This window comes from Microplitis mediator, chromosome 6, assembly GCF_029852145.1.
Source record: "Microplitis mediator isolate UGA2020A chromosome 6, iyMicMedi2.1, whole genome shotgun sequence".
Classification (NCBI taxonomy): Eukaryota; Metazoa; Arthropoda; class Insecta; order Hymenoptera; family Braconidae; genus Microplitis; species Microplitis mediator.
In genome coordinates, this window is record NC_079974.1 from 22,273,858 (window position 1) to 22,294,025 (window position 20,168).

Below are 20,168 nucleotides of genomic sequence, written 5' to 3' on the forward strand. Positions count from 1 at the left end.
GCAACGACAGCCACAGTAACATAAAGTCAGCCCACACGGCAACATTTGCTACCAAAGTAACATCATATCAGTTAGTCGCTATCATAAATTGAGGTACTGAGGTATTCAGGTACTCAGGTACAGGTTGTTTTATATTTCCCATGGAATAAAAAGCATTACCTATAACTACAACCACTACAACGTCTCTCCTCCAGTACAAGGTAAAGCTTCTTTTACCTCTACCTCTTCCACGAGCGCAATCACGAGCGCGATCACGACCGCTGCCACTAGTACTCGTACCTCGTTCACCTGATCATTAGTGAACATCACTCAGTGCAGTGCAGTGCTCTTACAATTAATTTATTAATTAATTAATTACTAATCACCATATCAGCATCGGTTAAATTTAATGATAAAAATAAAATGACGTTTGTTAAATTTTACGAGACTTTAATAATCTTCAATTAATTAATTAACTACATACTAAAATTAATATTTTTAATTACTTGACATAATTTACAATGGGTTACGACGAGGTAAGTATTTACTTTTAATTTTTATTTTAATCGGTGTTTGTTTTACAAGTTATGGATTTAACTTGTGGCCTAATTTTTTTTTTTTTTTTTTGAAGTAGTGATGGGTGAGACAGTAACGATTTTAATTTATTTAAATTAATGTTTGTTTTTTTTTTTTTTTTTGAAACAGTAATTTTTTTATATGAATTTATTTGAAAAAAAAAAAAATTATTGTTGGGGATACGAAGCTTATTGATCGACCTAGTCACCCTGTACACTTACGTGGCTAGTTCTAGAAAGTACAACGTATAATCCATTGAAGCTTTTTTTTATTATTATTTTTATTTATTAAATTATTTATTTAATGGCGCCAATTAAATTACTCGTTTTAAAAAATTAAAATTACGTAATTTTATTTAGAGAAATTAATTTGAGTTTTTAAGTTCATTTAAATTAAAAAAAAAAACTGGGATAGTATAAAAATTAATTTTAATAAATGTGTATATTCAATTAATGAGTAAATTAAATTATTAAAATTATTTAAATAAAAAGGCGCGTATTTTAAAATTAAAAAACTGTCAAAGTTTTGACAGTTCGCGGGCTGTCAACTGGTCTTATTATTTTATTAAATATTGCTGGTAAAATTTTTTTTTTAAATTAAAAAATAAATAAAATTTTTAAAAATAACTTACATCCATTTTTTTGAATACCTTATTATTTAAATTTAAATAAAAGGGCGCGTATTTTAAAATTTAAAAGCTGTCAAAGTTTTGACAGTTCGCGGGCTGTCAACTGGTCTTATTATTTCATTAAATAATGCTGGTAAAAATGTTTTTTTTTTTAATTAAAAAATAAATAAAATTATTAAAAATAATTTACATCCATTTTTTGAATACTCATTATTTAAATTTAAATAAAAGGGCGCGTATTTAAAAATTTTAAAGTTGTCAAAGTTTTGACAGTTCCATCGACGACCAGGTCTTATTATTTTATTAAACACCGCTCGCAAAAATGTTTTTTTAAATTAAAAACTTTATTTACTAATTAACGAAGTTTGTAAAAATATTTAAATTAACTGCAGCAATTAAAAAATCAAAACAAATCAGAGCAAATAAAATTTTATATAATAATTTGCATAAATTAATTTTAAGTACTTGTACTTTTTATAAAAATAATTTATTTAAAAAAGGGCGCGTATTTTGAAATCCCTAAAAAATTCAAAAGCTGTCAAAGTTTTGACAGTTCGCGGGCCGTAAAAACTGAGGCCACGTCGTCTTGTTATTATTATCGTCCCGTATGTGCATACATTACATGTCATATCTACACGCTGTCTGCATTATTAACTCGCACACAATATACGTATCAACAACGTTAACCCTTGTGACCAATAAAAAGCCCCCACGTTATTGTGAATCCACTAAATAAAATAAAAAAAATCAATCAATATCAACGAAAAAGATTAAAAAATATATTTACTTAATGTTTACTGTAAAATCAATGGAATCTTTTCGTCTAATAACGCGGTTTTGAGGTTAGACCTTTCATTTTATTGTTACCAATTATTATTATTTACTGTACGTCAATTTAATAATTTAAGTTATTAAAATAAATTTGCTGACAGTTTATTGCTCGGAAAATATATATTTGTTTGTTTGCAAGTCATATGTTTGAGAAATATATTTTTAGAATATGTATGTATATTTTTAAAGCTGGTAAAAAATATAATATTTTATTTAAATTTAAAAAAAAACCAGCGCAGCTTAAGCAAATAAAAATATTATCTGTTATCAGTTTATTAATGAATTAGTACAGGTGTTTTAAATGATAATAATAATAACAATAATAATAATAATAATAATAATGATGATGATGATGATGATGATTGTGAGGGTTTGAAATTATTTGACTGAAGTTTTAAAATTTTAAAAATGAAGTTGCAGGAGGACAGTGTTAATGCGGAGATGTGGCTCACTACCGCAGAAGCCGCGAGTCTCGGAGCCGAGGAAGTCGCGGCAAAGTTCCAGGTCGACCCTAGAACTGGTCTCTGGTGGCAGGAAGCCGATGCGAGGAGACAGAGATATGGATACAATGAGCTCACTGTCAAGGAAGATGATCCCACGTGGAAGAAATATATCGAACAAGTAGTTTTTTAAATTTTAATTCAAATTTCTTCGATACTGAAGTTAGCAGGCGTCTAATAATTTTTGGATTTTTTTTTAGACGATAAACCATAAAAGAAAAAATATTTGAAAAAATTGCACCTCTAGTTTTTTAAATTTTCTACATGTGCATATTTTTATTTTATTTTTTTGCAATTGATTTGTTGAAAAACAAAAATTCAAAAATTTTTAAATGTCTGCTATCTTCAGGATCATATTTTTTAAATGATCCTAAAGTTAGTGGGCAACTACACTGTAAAAAGAGCGGTGTTAAAAATTTACTCATTTTAACTCCGCCCGGTGTTAAAATAAAATTACACCGGTGTAGGAGGAGTAATTCACCGGTGTTAAAAATAACGGTGTTAAATCGGGGTAACCGGTGCAAAATATTTACACCGGTGGCGGCGTTATTTTCACACCCGGTGTTGAAATTTAACACCGTCGATTTTAACACCTACACCGTTTGGACTTATCCCGGTGATTTTTTACAGTGTAACAATTTTTGAATTTTTTAACTAATCAATAAAAAAAAAACTAAAATATGCGCATGTAGAAAATTAAAAAACTATAGGCGCATTTTTTGAAATTTTCTTTTTTTTTATAACGTTTTAAAAAAATCGAAAAATTAGACGTCAGCTTTGAGTATCATTTTTTAAAGGCGATCCCTCTTTACATCTCAGTAAAAAAATATCAGGAAATATCTCAGTCACTGATATCTCAATGCAAAAATATATTTGCATCCTTGTCTTGCTCATAGATGTATTTTTTCACGAGATATTTTCCGTCGGAGACGGCACTTCTGATTTAAAATGAGGGAGAGCCAAATTTAAAAACGGCGGTAATTTTAAAATTTTTAAAATTATTTCAGTTCAAAAATCCTTTGATTCTTTTGCTATTGGGCTCGGCACTAGTGAGCGTTTGTATGAAACAATTCGACGATGCCGTCAGTATCACAGTAGTAAGTTGTCTATTATTTTTAATTACTTATCAATACTAGTATTTTACATCCACTAATTACTACTCTACTACTTGTTTATCATTAAATTGAAAATAATTATTTTTACGAGTAAAAAAATTCCGAGTTTAATTATCGAATGATTAAATAATTACTTTACAGGCGATAATAATTGTCGTTACGGTGGCATTCGTTCAAGAATACCGCTCGGAAAAATCATTGGAGGAGTTGAATAAATTGGTGCCGCCAACATGTCATTGGTAAGAAATTTAAAATTTAAACCAAATCAATAGTCTTATCAATTAATTAATTAATTAATTAAAAATTAAATTTACTGACTAATTGATAATATTTTAGTTTGCGCGAAGGTCGAGTGGAAAGTTTCCTCGCCCGCAATTTAGTTCCCGGCGATATCGTTTTTTTGAATATCGGCGACCGAGTTCCCGCCGACATTAGAATATTCGAAGCGATAGACCTGGCGATTGACGAGTCCAGTTTCACTGGAGAGACGGAGCCGTCGCAAAAGTCGACGGCTCCGCTGCTGAAGAGCAACGGCCACACGTCAAAGCGCAACATCGCGTTCATGGGAACACTAGTGCGCTGCGGAAATGGCAAAGGAATCGTAATAAACACCGGAGAGAAGTCCGAGTTCGGAGAAGTCTTCGCGATGATGCAGGCCGAGGAAGCGCCCAAAACTCCTCTTCAGCGCAGCATGGACATTCTCGGCACCCAGTTGTCCTTCTACAGCTTCTGTATAATCGGGGTGATAATGCTGCTCGGTTGGTTCCAGAACCGCGCGCTCTTGGAGATGCTCACAATCGGAGTCTCTCTCGCGGTAGCGGCTATTCCAGAAGGGCTTCCGATTGTCGTCACAGTAACTCTGGCCCTGGGAGTCATGAGAATGGCCAAGCGCAATGCCATCGTAAAGAAACTCCCTACCGTTGAAACTCTCGGGTGCGTAAACGTAATTTGTTCCGACAAAACCGGAACCATTACCAAGAACGAAATGACTGCCACGATAATGATCACCCCGGAGGGATACATCGCAGACATAACTGGCACCGGGTACAATGACCAGGGAGAAGTGAGGATCAGGAAGTGCGACAACATGGATCTCGCCCGTTCCGCAGTCACAAATCTTCTTGAGGTCGGCAGTGTTTGTAACAACGCGATCATACAGAACGACACGCTTCTAGGACAGCCGACTGAAGGTGCGTTGGCCGCTGCTGCGATGAAGTACGGGATGTATGGGGTCGCTGAAAAATACTTGAGGCTTCAGGAGTATCCATTTTCATCGGAGCAAAAAATGATGGCTGTTAAGTGCGCGCCGAAGTACACTGAAGATCGTGAGGAAATTTTTTTTGCCAAGGGAGCGATTGAAAAAATTCTTGCCCAGTGTACCAAGTACTCGGCAAATGGACAACTGTACCAACTGAACCAGAAAAAAGAAAAAGAATTCGCGACAGAGGCTTACGAAATAGGACAGCAGGGTCTCAGAGTACTGGGACTCGCCAGAGGGTCATCGCTCCAGGATCTTGTCTACGTGGGACTGATCGGGATCTGCGATCCTCCGCGCGAGGGAGTTCGCGAGGCGATTTCTCTGCTGTTCAACAGCGGGGTCAAAGTTAAAATGGTCACTGGAGACGCAAAAGAAACCGCGGGCGCGATCGCGAATATGATTGGGCTGGACACGATGCACATGCGGTTGGTTTCCGGTGACAAAATCGACACGATGACTGAAGACGAGCTTCAGGAAATAATTGACAACGTCAGTGTGTTCTATCGCGTCACCCCCAAGCACAAGCTCAGCATCGTCAAGGCGCTGCAGAGAAACGGGAACATCGTCGGCATGACCGGTGACGGCGTCAATGACGGAGTCGCTCTGAAAAAAGCGGATATCGGTATCGCCATGGGGAAAAATGGTACCGATGTGTGCAAAGAAGCCGCCGATATGATTCTAGTCGACGATGACTTCAAAACGATTATTTCCGCGATTGAAGAGGGAAAGGGAATTTTTTATAATATCAGAAATTTTGTGAGGTTCCAACTGAGTACCAGCATCTCCGCTCTGGCTCTCATAGCCCTGGCCACAATGATGAGTATTCCGAATCCTCTCAATGCCATGCAGATTCTCTGGATCAATATCATCATGGACGGGCCACCTGCTCAAAGGTATTTTTTAAATTTATTCAACATTTTTTTTTTCTTACTGCCATTTATTGTCAAGGCCTCAGACAATGCCCTCACTTTAAAAAAAAAAAAAAATTTGATTCGCAGAGACAGATTTTGAAAAAAAATTATGATCCTGAAGTTAGCAGACAGTTAAAAATTTTTGAATTTTTGTTTGAACGACTTAATTAAAAAAAAAAAATTAAAAAAAAAATATGTACATGTAGAAAATTTAATAAACTATAGGTGCAATTTTTTAAAATATTTTTTTTTTATTAATTTATTGTTTAAAAAAAAATCCAAAAATTATTGAACGTCGGCCAACTTCAGTATCATAAAAAATTATGATCCTGAAGTTAGCAGCCAAGTAGTAATTTTTGGATTTTTTTTTCAATGAATTGACTACAAAAAAACAAAAACTAAAAAAATGCACATGTAGAAAATTAAAAAAACCACAGGTGCAATTTTTTCAAATATTTTTTTTTTTATTAATTTATTGTTTAAAAAAAAATCCAAAAGTTATTAGACGTCAACTTCAGTACCAAAAAAATTATTTACAGTTGACATCAATTAGGAATTAAATGAAATTTTGAAAATTTTCATAAAAATCTTTATGCCAACATTACAATTTTGGATGTCAAATTTTTTACCAAATTTCGTTTTACTCCTAATTGATGTCAACTGTAAATAATTTAAAAAATCTATCGCTTTAATTTTTTAAAAATTTTCTGATGACAGCTCAAGGTCATATAAAATTTTTAAAAAGTGGGGAAGCCGGGCAGTGTCTGAGAATGCCCTTAAGGTGATGAATTATCAATCAATTTACTAATTTTTTAATTTGTTTGTTCATCAGTCTGGGAGTTGAACCAGTAGACAAAGACGTCCTGAGACAAAAGCCCAGAGATACTAAGGAGCCGATGATTACACGGAGTCTAATTATAAACGTATTATTATCAGCGGCTATTATTATTCTGGGAACTCTTTGGGTGTATAATCGCGAGGTAACGCTTTCATATTTTTTTTCATATATATTTATATATTTTATAATGTAACTAGATTTTTTATAATAATATATTTTATCTTCGCTCTAATTAGAGTACTTATTTTTATCCGTTTGTCCTTACAGATGACCTCCAATGGAATTACCGCCCGAGACACCACGATGACATTCACGTGTTTTGTGTTCTTCGACATGTTCAATGCGCTAAGCTGCCGATCACAAGTAAATTATATTTAATTACTCCATTAAACTTTTATTTTATGACCCGGTGACATTTCAAACAACAATTAGTTTGATATTTATTGATATTTAACTGATTGTTTTTTTTTTTAGACAAAGTCGATATTCAGCATCGGGCTACTGAGCAATAGAATGTTCCTAATTGCTGTAACTTTGTCTGTTGTGGGACAAATGCTTGTTATTTACTTTCCGCCGCTGCAAAAAGTGTTTCAAACTGAAGCACTTACAGCTAAAGGTAATTGATCTGGATATTTATTTTTTTTTTAATAATTAATGGCGGGTATAAATAGCGATTTAATTATTTTTTCTTGCTGGTGCTCGTGATAACTCGAGTTTCTAATTTTCTGCATTTGAAAAAATATTTTTTTTTTAAGCTGAACACTTGTCAGTATCGTATGATTTAAAATAATTAACTCACGGGTAAGGGAGGGGATATTTTTTTTATTTTTTTTTGTAAAGAGCAGAAGAAAAACTTTGGGCAAAAAATTTATGAATCTTAAATCAGCTGGTTTTTATTTTAGTAATTGAATTAAAATAAATTACTCGATGTTTAAATGAATTGGTTTTTTTAAGATAAGAAGTCATTATTGATATTTCAGTATTTGCTTTAATTTCTTTATCATATTTAGGGATCATGAATATTTTATTGTAATTTATTGAGTATGAACTCGAGAACATGCGGGTTTAATTTATGATACAAAAAATCTGGCAAAAAAAGAATTTAATTTAGTAATTTTGGAGATTTTTGCTGAAGTGGTTCATTTTACCCCCAGTAAAAATTATTTTTTTAATTTCGAGTCACAATTTTATTAACGATCTGCTCTGCGACTAAAATTGATAAAAAAATCGATCATTTTAATTTTTCGCAGCAGCCCATATTGCCCCACATTCAAAATTTTTTATCACTGAATCAAATTGACATCCAATAATTTTGGGGATTCAAAAAAATTAGAAACTAAATCCTGAGATTTTTTTAGTGGATCCATTTTCCCCTTCCTCTCAAAAAAATGAAATTTCCTAATTTCCAAAATTTTTTTACAACTGCTCATTTTACCCCACATTCAAAATTTTATATCAGCGTCAAATTGACACCATATAATTTCGGAGTTTAAAAAAAATTAGAAACTAAATCCTGAGATTTTTTTTAGCAAGTTCATTTTGCCTCTGCCCTCAAAAAAATAAAATTTCCTAATTTCCAAAATTTGTTTACAGCTGCTCATTTTACCTCACATTCAAAATTTTATATCAGCGTCAAATTGACACCAAACAATTTCGGAGTTTAAAAAAAATAGAAACTCAAAATTCTGAGATTATTTTATAGCAGACCCATCTTGCCTCTGCCCTCAAAAAAATAAAATTTCCTAATTTCCAAAATTTTTTTTACAGCAACTCATTTTACCTCACATTCAAAATTTTATATCAGCGTCAAATTGACACCATATAATTTCGGAGTTTAAAAAAAAATAGAAACTAAATCCTGAGATTTTTTTTAGCGGATCCATTTTACCCCTGCCCTCAAAAAAATAAAATTTCCTAATTTCCAAAATTTTTTTTACAGCTGCTCATTTTACCTCACATTCAAAATTTTATACCAGCGTCAAATTGACATCAAATAATTTCGGAGTCTTAAAAAAAATTCGAAACTAAAAAAGTCTACGATTTTTTTACCGAGTCCATTTTGCCCCTCCCTAAAAATTGAATTTTTTACCTTCGACCCAAAAAACTGAATAATTCCCAACTATTTTAGTTCTTCCTAAAAAATTTACCCGCGAAATAAAAAAGATTCACAGTTCAAAAAAATTAATTACTTCACGAGTTGCATGCGCGCAATTAAAAAAAATTAATTAACTGCCATTTAAAGTGACAATTAATGATACCAATAATTAATTTCCCAACCTCTGTTACAGACTTAGTATTTTTAACGGCATTAACATCCAGCGTGTTCATAATAAGTGAACTAAAAAAATTACTGGAGCGTCAGTGGGAGCGAAGACGATCATCAGGATGGAATTACCGTAAGTCCGACTGCGATTTTGTATGACGTTTGTCATCCGGCGAGGAAAAATTAAATTGATACTCGCGCGGAGTAAATTCAAATACAATAATAAACAATTAACTTGATAAATAACAATCCGTAATTACACAAAAAAAAATAAAATGACGATAATCTCAATCGACTTGAACGATTGACTTAATTGTCAAAGTAAATTAATGAATAAATAACAATTAAAGTAAAATAAATAATTAGTAAAGACGTTTGTAATTGTGTGTTGTTAGAGTTACTGTTAAGTTGTTGAGTAAAATACAAAATTTACAGAGGAGAAGAAGAAGATTTCGACAGTTGCGAAAATAAAAAAAGGGAAAAAAGTTCGTGGGAAAAAGTAATGAGTGCATGGACACATGACGCGCATGATCTTCAGCATTTACTTCTGTAAATAAATATAATATTTGTAATAATAATGATAACAACAACAACAACATCCACAACAACAACAACAACAACTTTGATAACACAAATACTTGATTGATAACATGCTGGAAAAGGTCTAGTCTTATCGCCCGTCAACGCGATACCGGATTATTATTTACTTATGAATAATAATAATACTAATAATGATCGATACGAAAAATTGATCAAGTTGATGAGTAAGTTGACTGTGCTCCGGAATAATTATTTGTTTATTATTCCTGTAATTGTTTTAATCATGAGCATTGATCGACTATGACGCTTTATCGAATCACACATTTCATCGTACATTTCATTTTTTTTTATATTTATGGATTTAATGAGATTTTTTCATCGAGCATGTAATCCAAGCACGTGTCGATTTTACATTTTACAGTGGGGTGTGCGGACAGTTCGATTTTATTGATATTGAGGTTTAATTTTAATTCGGTGACTTTAATTTTCTAATGGTTTTGAGAGTTTTGATTGGTCGGTTTCTTAAGTATGCGAATTTGAATTATAATTGAAGGAATTACTCAAGATTTTAAATTAATTCGATGTTATCAAAGTTTTAATTATTCGAATTATTCGAAATTTCAAATTATTCGGATTACTCACAATTTGCAACTATTCGAATTAATCAAAATTTCAAATTATTCGAATAATTCAAATCTCCAATTAATCGAATTATTGAAAATCTCCAATTGTTCGAATTATTCAAAGTTTCAAATTATTCGAATTAGTTAAAATCTCCAATTATTAGAATTATTCGGTTTCAAATTATTTGAATCAATTGAAATTTTTGATTATTCGAATTAGTTAAAATTTCAATTATTCGAACCAATGAAAATGTTTAAGTATTCGAATTATTTGAATTTACCAATTATTCGAATTACTCAAAATTTCGAAGTATTCGAATTAATTAAAATCTACAATTATTCGAGTTATTCCAAATTTCCGAATATTCGAATTAATTACAATATCAAAGTATTCGATTTAATTAAAATTTCAAAGTATTCGAAACAATTAAAATCTCAAATTATTCGAATTATTCCAAATTTCCGAATATTCGAATTAATTACAATATCAAAGTATTCGATTTAATTAAAATTTCAAAGTATTCGAAACAATTAAAATCTCAAATTATTCGAATTATTCCAAATTTCCGAATATTCGAATTAATCAAAATTTCAAAATATTCGAAATAATTTAAATCTACAATTATTCGAATTATTCAAAATTTTCACTTATTCGAATCAATCAAAATTTCAAAGAATTTGAATCAATTAAAATCTCAAATTATTCGAATTATTTCAAATTTCAAAATATTCGAATCAATTAAAATCTACGGTTATTCGAATTATTCAAAATCTCCAATTACTCGAATTGCTCAAAATTTCAAAGTAATCGAATTAATTGAAATCTACAATTATTCAAATTAATCAAAATTTCAAAGAATTTGAATCAATTAAAATCTCAAATTATTCGAATTATTCCAAATTTCCGAATATTCGAATTAATCAAAATTTTAAAATATTCGAATCAATTAAAATCTACAATTTTTCGAATTATTCAAAATCTCCCATTATTCGAATTGCTCAAAATTTCAAAGTATTCGAATTAATTGACATCTACAATTATTCGAAATAATCAAAATTTTAAAGAATTCGAATCAATTAAAATCTCGAAGTATTCAAAATTTCTGAATATTCAAATTAATCCAAATTTCAAAATATTCGAATCAATTAAAATCTACACTTATTTGAATTAATTAAAATTTCAAATTATTCGATTCTAATATCGAATAAAATAATAACATTAAATTCGAATACTATTCGCACACTCCAACTTTACACACAACAATCCATTAATCACTTAAATAACTAAAATAAAATAAAATTAACTAAAATAAAAAAAAAATTGCACTGCATTTAAATCGTTCATCAAAAATTTGAACCAACAATTATCTAGATCTTTCGTAAGCTTGTTTATTATTTATGCATTTTGATGTTTGACGCTAGTAGATATTAACGCACAATTGCTAATGTTTTTTATTTATTTATTTATTTATCTTATTGTTATTTATTGTTTTATATTTTTTTATACTTAAACTTTTGATTAAAAAAACCAAAAAAAAAAAAGTAATGAGCACTGATTATTATTTATTATGACTGTTTATTGTTTATTATTGTTTAATGATTCCGTCTAATGCATTTTGAATTGTACAAAAAATATATATCGAATCTGTTGTTTTTTTGAATTTTTTTTTGCTGTAGTGCTTAAGTTTTAAGTTTTAAATTGACAGCAATAAATAGGTCATTTAAATCTCTACAATAAATTTTGTATTATAATTATAAATAATAATGATAATAATAATAATAATATTAATAATAAGTATAAAGTAATGTCTTAAAAGTACTAACTTATAGGTAATTTGCTACTGTGATCGTATCTGTCGATTGTCTAAAGTCTTGAATCTTCAAATATTTAGTCAATGGGTGCTAATTATTTATCGTAAAAAAATATATATCTAATATAGATATACAATGTTGATTAATTAACTAATTAATTAGTAATTATTTAATTAATAATTGAAATTTTATTTGTGCCCTTGACTCTTTTTATTGTGAACAAATAAATAAAATTGAGTACATTCAATTTTTTAATTATTTATTTATTTTTCTTTTATCCTGAGGTATGACTACACTAGACTTCATTTTAATTGCTTACAATTTTATTAAAATTTTTTTGAATTCAAAATTATGGCGGCAAAAATTAAAAATTTTGAAATTTTACTTACATTCCAAATAAAATATCACTTACAATTTTACAAAAAAATTTTTATTCCATTAATTTAAAAAATCAAATTTTTGAACTGAATTAAATTTTCTAAAAAATATTTCTCAAAATTTTCTAATATTCCCATTTTACAAAAATTATAAAATTTATTCACAATTTTCAAAACTAAAAATTAAAAAAAAATCCAGTTTCCTCTCAACTTAAATTTTAATATAACGCTGATTAAACAACTGAATTCGATCGAATTAAATTTTCAATTCTATTTAATTCAGATAAATTCTGTTAATTCTGTACCTAACTTAAAAATGAATTCTGTCTAATTCGGCAGGAAAACCAGAATTTGTCCGAATTAAAACGAATTTCAATAATTCTATTCGATTTAATTCGAAAATAATTCTCCAATTTCTGGTTTTGGATCCGAATTAAACTGAATTAAAACCAATTTGAAATTTTTAAATTGCTTTTATTCTGTTTAATTCAAATTCAAATTTTCAATTCAGATAAATTCTGTTTTGCGAAATTCGCCAGAATATAACAGAATTAAAATTTTTGATTCTATTTAATTCAGATAAATTCTGTTAATTCTGTACCTAACTTAAAAATGAATTCTGTCTAATTCGGCAGGAAAACCAGAATTTGTCCAAATTAAAACGAATTAAAATAATTCTATTCGGTTTAATTCTGATTAATTCAAAAATAATTATCCAATTTGTGGTTCTGGATCCAAATTAAACTGAATTAAAACGAATTTGAAATTTTTAAATCGCTTTTATTTTGTTTAATTCAAATTCAAATTTTTAATTCACCTGAATTCTGTTTTGCAGAATTCGACAGAATATAACAGAATTAAAATTTTTAATTCGGTCGAATTCAGTTTTTTAATCAGGGAAAAAAAATTTCCATACAAAACTAAAAATAATTAAACCGCAAATTCCCTCTCTAATTAAATTAAATTAAAAAAATTAAGTAATTAAATAAATAATAATAATAATTAATGTATGCCTTCTAACGGACTGTATGTACGATATTGATAAAGTTCCGGTCCACCATATCCGTACAACAATTTTCCACGGCCATTTTCGTCATAATATGGATACCGATACTTAGGTCTAATTAAAAAAAAAAAAAAAGTTCCAATTAATTACCAAAAAACTAAAAAATAAATTTAAATAATTTACCTCTCGAAATACTGAAAGTTAGGGGCCTTAGGCTCCGACAAAGTCGAAATACTTTCATGTACAAAGCAAATAAATACCAGAAGGCAAAAGATCTAAAAAAAAATTCTTATATATTTTTTTTTGAAAACTCGTAATAATTAAAATAAAAAAAACTCACAAATAATTTGGCCATGGCTGTTTTTATTTTTAAAATTAAGTTGAGAGAATAGTGAAGTATCAAGTCACGATTCGGTGGTCACTGATTGGATGACCGTGAAGGTATCGGTAAATATCCAGAGAAACAGGTACGTAATGACGACAAGTCTCTGACTAAAGACTAAACTCTAAAGTCTTGCACGGAGTTGGGACGGCTCGAAAGTCAGTACAGGTGAAAGTACACTTTCCTGTTTATTATTATTACGATATCTACAGACGTGTCTTTATAAATTATAAGGAACTTTGTAACAAAGATTTTAAATAAATTTTAAAGTATACGTTTATTAGATTTTTAAATAAAAATTTAAACAACAATTTATTTTTTTTTATTTGATAATTTAATGAATTAGGAGTGACGCAAATCTGGTTTTACTTTGGTGACTTTGTTGCCCCACGGCCCGGAGAAATAATTCATTCCGTTGCCTAATCTTTCTATTAAATCTTTACCCAATGGACCATTGAGAGATTCGTATTGTTCGCGGCGAGCTTTGCCTTGGTCTGGATGGAAATCCCATTCTGTGTGCTGTGGATTATGTATTTTAATTAGTAATTGTTTGTTTATTTATTTTATGGTAGTGAGATTGCGGGGGTGATTAAATAGTTGGGAGAGTGGGAAGGGATAAGAATTAATCGGGAGATTGAGGAAAATATTTTTAATGGAATGATATTTCGTCACTGTTGTGATTTTTTTGAGTTATCGGAGTTTTAATGGAACGTCGGTTGATAAGAAAATGTTTTTATTGCTGATATAGTTTGATATTTTTATCAAATTATCATCATTTTTTTTTATTTCAAAACTTAAAATGATCATTTTTCTTGAAAATTTTAAATTCTGATTTTTATTACAAATTCAAAAATTAAATTTTCGTTAAAAATTTTAAAATCATTTTTTTTTTTACTTTTAAATTCTGATTTTTATTAGGAATTCAAAAATTAAATTTTCATTAAAAATTTTAAAATTATTTTTTTTCTTTTAAATTTTAAACTTTGATTTTTATTACAAATTCAAAAATTAAATTTTCGTTAAAAATTTAAAAATTATTTTTTTTCTTTTAAATTTTAAATTCTGATTTTTATTACGAATTCAAAAATTAAATTTTCGTTAAAAATTTTAAAATTATTTTTTTTCTTTAAAATTTTAAACTTTGATTTTTATTACAAATTCAAAAATTAAATTTTTGTTAAAAATTAAAAAATTAATATTTCTGTGTAAAATTAAAAAAACTTTGATTATAGTTTCAAATTAAGAATTTATTTTTTTTTTAAACTTAAAATTGTAATTTATATTAAATTTTATTTTTTTTTTTAAATACAAACAAATTACCTGATGAACTATTGGGACTCCTGCAATATTATTTTGTACAGCATCATGTATCAAAGTCCATAGAGTTGCTCTTATCAATGACACTTTTAAAATAATAAATCCTAGTACCATAAAATATTTAAACTTCATCTTGAGTGAATAGTTTTAATTTCCAGTAACTTTAATTAATTAATATATCAATCAAACACTTTGTTTACCCAGAATAAAATTATAAGTTATATTGATTAATTCAAAGCAAAAGTCTTAAAACGAGTGAATAAATAACCGAGTCCTGTATATTATATTGGTAACTTTTATATATATACATATAAAAACATAAAAGTGAAAGTTTAAAATCCAAGTTTGTGAAAACTGACAGTCATCTTTCGCGTGTTATTAAAATAATTAATTAAAATTTTTTAGTTACTGAGATTTCAAAAAATATATATATTTATATATATTTACATACGAAAAATCATCCAAAATTTACCAATAAATCATTATTATAAATATTTACAAATTCTGTTAACTCTCTGTCACTAATAAATGTTGCGATTGTTTCACAACAATCATACTTTGATCGATTATGAAACAACGGAAAAACTTTTTTTTTTCATTTGAAATATTCCTTTTATTTTTTAAATCCAGAATAATTATTCAAGAAGTCATTAATATCTAAATATAACACAGAATATTCTACATTACTATCAAAAAGCGCAGTTGTCCCTCTGTCAAATAACGGAGGGACATTAAAATCAAAATCGCTTTCAAGTTCGGAATATAATAATTCTGAAATATGTATCTTACCAGGAACACTACAGGCGGCTGGGCGTGATCTAGTGGCCAGCACCGAACTGCTGCTGGCTAGCATCGAGACAAACCAAGAAAAAATTTTTTGGAGTAGTTCGGCACTCGCCACTAGATCGCGCCCAGCTGCTGTAGTGTCCCTGGTAAGAAACATATTTCAAAACTGTTATATTCGACAGAGTGTCATTTTAAATATAATCCATTTTGTCTAATACTTCTAAGTAAATATTTCTTTATGAATATGAAATAACTTTCCATTCCAAATATGTGAGCTATGTATAATTTCTTTGCTAAATAAATTTTTTGGAATCTATTATTTAGTTTGTTGATCTTGCAATGGACAATCAAATCATTATTATGTCCGAACTAAAATTAAGTTAATGGGACATATTTTTTCTCAGCATTCATGTGAAAATTTTCTATTAGGATATTTTATAATTTACACTCCATCGTCGTTTTGTCCCAATGTCATAATGATATCATTTTCAATGACTATTTATTAGAAATTGGTGGTTCTTTTTCGCAGTTGATCTAAGGCTGAATTTGACTTATTGCCAATATTGATTCGATTATTCTGTTGATCTTTTCTGCTTTTAAATGTATGAGTCGTTTATTTTGTCGGACACTAAGAACGTTTTTATTGGAATGTTCATTTTTTTATTCATTTGTAATCTTGGTTTCAAAACCTGATTTTTCTTTGCTAAAAGTAGACTTATAAATGGAATTTTTTACAACTATAAAAATACTGGTTGACCAGAAAGATCTTCGATGACTTGCGAGTGGTTTCCACTTTTCGTCAAAAATTTGTATTTGAATAGTGAGTTGAGAGCGAGCATCAATCATGTTTTCTTCATTTGGTTTTACATTTAATGTCAGCTTTATGTTCTAGTAAAATTTTAGCTATCTCGTTATATTTTTGGGCAATCGAAAACCTTCAGTTTATACGTTTTCAGTTTTCGTCAAATGAATTATCATCAAATCGTAAATTTACAACACTGACTAATTTTTATGAAAAGAGTAATCAATAGATATGCAACTGAGCCCCATATATTATATAGTGACAATTTTCATATTTGTACATTCAAATTTATGAAATTAAAAGTTGGAAATCCATTTCTTTATTGAGGTACAAAAAATTTTACATAAACGTAAAATAACTAGAAAATTAATTAATATCAGAGAGCCCATACACGAACGTAGTCAATTTTCAAATCTTTGTCGTTACTCAACCATGTCCTTGACCATAATTCCGTAGAGTTATAAAAGTCGAATAGTGCCTGCATTAATTGAAGACAATGTTAATAAATTAAATTTTTTTTAGTTGTAATAATTACCTTGGAACCGACATTCTTCCATGGCTTGTAATACCCGTCACTCATAGATCCATCCGGAAACTCTTCATGACCTCCAACAGCAACTCCAAGTGCGATGTAAAACTAAGAAAAATCATTAGCACATTTTAGTCATATAATTTTTATTTTAAGTTTCAGTCATGAGTAAAATTTAAAAAAAAAATTATTTTTCCAGTAAAAAAATAAATAAAACCCACAGGTTTATCAAAAGGTGATTCCGAGTTCATGGATCCGTACTCGACATTATCAACTCTGACGATTATTTTAGATTCCGTCCACTCCAGCTGATAAATGTGATACTCATCGGACCAATAATTAGCCGCGAATCTTTGCGGTTTATCTTGTAAGTTCATTCGCTGGTCAATAAGACCCTGGCCGTCGTTCCTTTGAAATTTTCCGGCAGTCAGGACGTGCCCACTCAAGTCTGCGCCTCCACTTGACGTAAGTACTGCGTTTCCGCAAGACATTGCTATCCTTAATTGAGGGTAACTTGTTGCTTCGGCGTCTTGCAGCGGCTCCAAGCTGATTACTGCATACAATTACATTTAAATAAATAAACTGCCCAAATTACTTCCTCTAAATATAAGCATAAATTAAATACTCGGATAAATCCAATCTCCTTTAGGTAATTTTGCCCGAACCTCAACTTTCCCATAGACGAATCCAAATTTATTCTTGGTGTCGACGTAACCAGACGTCACTGGTGGTAAAATATAAGCGCCACGTGCTTCCCTTTTGCAGTCGTGGGATCCAGCCAATTCTGTGCATCTAGAAAATTTTAGTAAATTAATTTTTTTTTCGCCTTAGCCGGGATTCGAACCCTGATCTCCGGCGCATGAGTTCCAGCATCAAGTCAACGCTCCGTAATAAAAATTGTTAATTACTTGGTAAGTGTTATATTGCCGTGACGTATGAAATCTCTTCCAAACTCACTCTCAACTAATGTTGGGCTCAAATAAAGTTTTCCTGCATTTATTTTTATATTTTTTTCATCATTGCGGTAGATTACAAATGCGTAGTCCTGTTGATAATTCATTAGCAATTATTAAAACTTATTTTTAATGAAAAAATTAATTAACTTACAGGCGTTGAAGTGAAACGCTCGACCCGTCTCCAGATCGAGTCGTTGAATGAATCGAAGTTGTCCTCGAATATCAATTGCTCTTGGCAAGGTTGTTCATAATTTGTACCAGATGAATCGTATATTTTTGTGGCTGACATTTTGCAGTTCTGTGGTCTCTCAGTGGTTGAACTTTGCACACTTGCTCGTGTTCCGTCTTTATTATAAAACGCTGCAAAATTTGTTTAAGACCAGTCTTTTTTTAGTTTAACTGCTACTCCAACATTTGAATTCAAATAACTCGTAAACTATCAGCTTTATGTAAAAATATATAGATATCTTTTTTGTAGAAAATTTAATTTTCTAAAAGTTTATATTCATACATTTTTGCCGTATTTTAATTTTTTCAGCCAAAAATTGAATTTTAAAGTACTCAGTCTATAAATCAGCAAATAAAGGGAATAAAAAATTTTGCGATCTTCAAATTAAAATTATGGCTGAATAATTTAAAATATGACAAAAACATAAGAGATCAAATTTATAGAAAATTTAATTCTCTACAAAAATGATCCTGACAAACTTTTACCCAACTTCAATAGTTTCGCCAGAATTTGAATTTCAATTACTCAGTTTATAATTCAGTAAATAAAGGGACAAAAAAATTTTTTTATCTTTAAATTTAAATTATGGCTAAATTATTAAAAATATGACAAAAACATAAGAGGTCAAATTTATAGGAAATTTAATTCTCTACAAAAAAGGTTCTAATAAACTTTTACCTAAACTCAATACTTTCGTCAGAATTTAAATTCAAACCCTTAAAAAAATAAATTGGCTATTCATTACCATTAACACGATGCTCCTGGAACAGTAAATTGTAGCCAAGACCTTCATACACAACATGGACCCAATAGTAAACAATGTCCCCAAAACTAAGTTCTGTCGTTGCATCTTCGTAAGTCCAGCGCCCATTCTTAATTCTCAAAACATCCCTAGCAATCGTGCCGGCTTCGATTCCCTCAAACTCTTCATTGAACTTGACATGAAACGCGACCAAACTTATCCCCTTTTCATCTAGTAAATAAAAATAAACCCTCAATCTCTCATCCTAGAGCAGCAACACCAAAATAATTAATTATATAAACAAAAAATCCGTACCTGGAATAGAAATCCTTATGCCCTTGGGATAAAGCGGCTCAACTTTAGCCTGCGGCGGAGTGTAACGTCCATCAGTTAAAATAATAACGAGCAAAATAATAAGTGTATTTACTGTTAAAAAAGACATATTAATTTAAATTATACTCTAGTCTTTGGTTAAAAAATTACGCAACTGAACTGGCCAATCTTTTAATGATACGCTCGGATAAAAAATACTAGAGATTATAAAAATTATTTGCTCTTTAGTTCGCGGATATTCCAATGACGTTCAATGAATGCAATCTTGGAGTGGGGACTTGTCTTCCTTGTCTTATTTTTATTCTGATGTAAACTCGTTCTTGCTGCGATAAAAAAAAAATTTCCCATGTTGTTTAAAAAGGAAATAAAAAATTACAATTCGCGACCCCTGGATATTTAAATTAAGGGCTCAAATTTTAACGAGACCTTTATTTTGATACCATATTTTTGGTACAGTCATATATACATATATATTTTTTTTTTTTGAACTAGTGGAATTTTTGGTTCCTATTATTCAAATTTTGAATTTCCCGCGATAATTATTTATTTGATTGACAGCAAATAAATAAGAGATAAATAAAAAATATTTATCAGTAACAAATATTCATTGATAAATATATGAAATCGATCATATTATCAATTATATCTACATGTAATTACGGAGTATTGATACAATAAGTAGAAAGTTAATTAAGTTGAATAAGTAATTGCGAGTAACGTCGAATGAAAGCTGTAAGTTTATTAAATATATAAGTATAGTAAACAAGTGGGAGGTGGGGGAGTCATGCATGTCGATGTGTGATGTACGATGTTACATGTAATGTGTAATATTAAA

The 20,168-nt window shown here is 29.6% G+C and overlaps 3 protein-coding genes across 6 annotated transcripts; 1 reads left to right on the top strand and 2 right to left on the bottom strand.

The window, feature by feature from the left end:
• Nucleotides 1–13: 13 nt before the first annotated feature.
• On the top strand, nucleotides 14–10,271 carry LOC130669505 (calcium-transporting ATPase type 2C member 1). Of its 4 annotated transcripts, none has more exons than XM_057472455.1 (10): nucleotides 14–200; nucleotides 2,429–2,635; nucleotides 3,522–3,611; nucleotides 3,771–3,868; nucleotides 3,966–5,780; nucleotides 6,631–6,778; nucleotides 6,904–6,999; nucleotides 7,111–7,252; nucleotides 8,925–9,032; nucleotides 9,335–10,271. In XM_057472455.1, exons 2-10 carry the CDS (start codon nucleotides 2,456–2,458, stop codon nucleotides 9,400–9,402), a joined length of 2,745 nt encoding a protein of 914 aa, XP_057328438.1. In that variant the 5' UTR covers nucleotides 14–200; nucleotides 2,429–2,455; the 3' UTR covers nucleotides 9,403–10,271. The 4 variants fall into 4 exon arrangements, with proteins under 4 accessions (XP_057328438.1, XP_057328435.1, XP_057328437.1 ...); XM_057472452.1 differs by having other exon boundaries at nucleotides 15–515; XM_057472454.1 differs by lacking the exon at nucleotides 14–200 and adding an exon at nucleotides 1,772–2,025 and having other exon boundaries at nucleotides 2,435–2,635.
• Nucleotides 10,272–11,275: 1,004 nt separating this feature from the next.
• On the bottom strand, nucleotides 11,276–13,754 carry LOC130669248 (uncharacterized). The gene is made up of 3 exons (XM_057472008.1): nucleotides 13,598–13,754; nucleotides 13,441–13,532; nucleotides 11,276–13,371 (listed from the first exon to the last, which is right to left on the bottom strand). Exons 1-3 carry the CDS (start codon nucleotides 13,610–13,612, stop codon nucleotides 13,254–13,256), a joined length of 225 nt encoding a protein of 74 aa, XP_057327991.1. The 5' UTR covers nucleotides 13,613–13,754; the 3' UTR covers nucleotides 11,276–13,253.
• A 3,086-nt stretch (nucleotides 13,755–16,840) lies between these two features.
• On the bottom strand, nucleotides 16,841–19,610 carry LOC130669247 (beta-1,3-glucan-binding protein 1-like). The gene is made up of 8 exons (XM_057472007.1): nucleotides 19,316–19,610; nucleotides 19,004–19,231; nucleotides 18,181–18,389; nucleotides 17,982–18,118; nucleotides 17,699–17,865; nucleotides 17,295–17,626; nucleotides 17,080–17,181; nucleotides 16,841–17,022 (listed from the first exon to the last, which is right to left on the bottom strand). Exons 1-8 carry the CDS (start codon nucleotides 19,440–19,442, stop codon nucleotides 16,921–16,923), a joined length of 1,404 nt encoding a protein of 467 aa, XP_057327990.1. The 5' UTR covers nucleotides 19,443–19,610; the 3' UTR covers nucleotides 16,841–16,920.
• Between the last annotated feature and the right edge of the window lie 558 nt (nucleotides 19,611–20,168).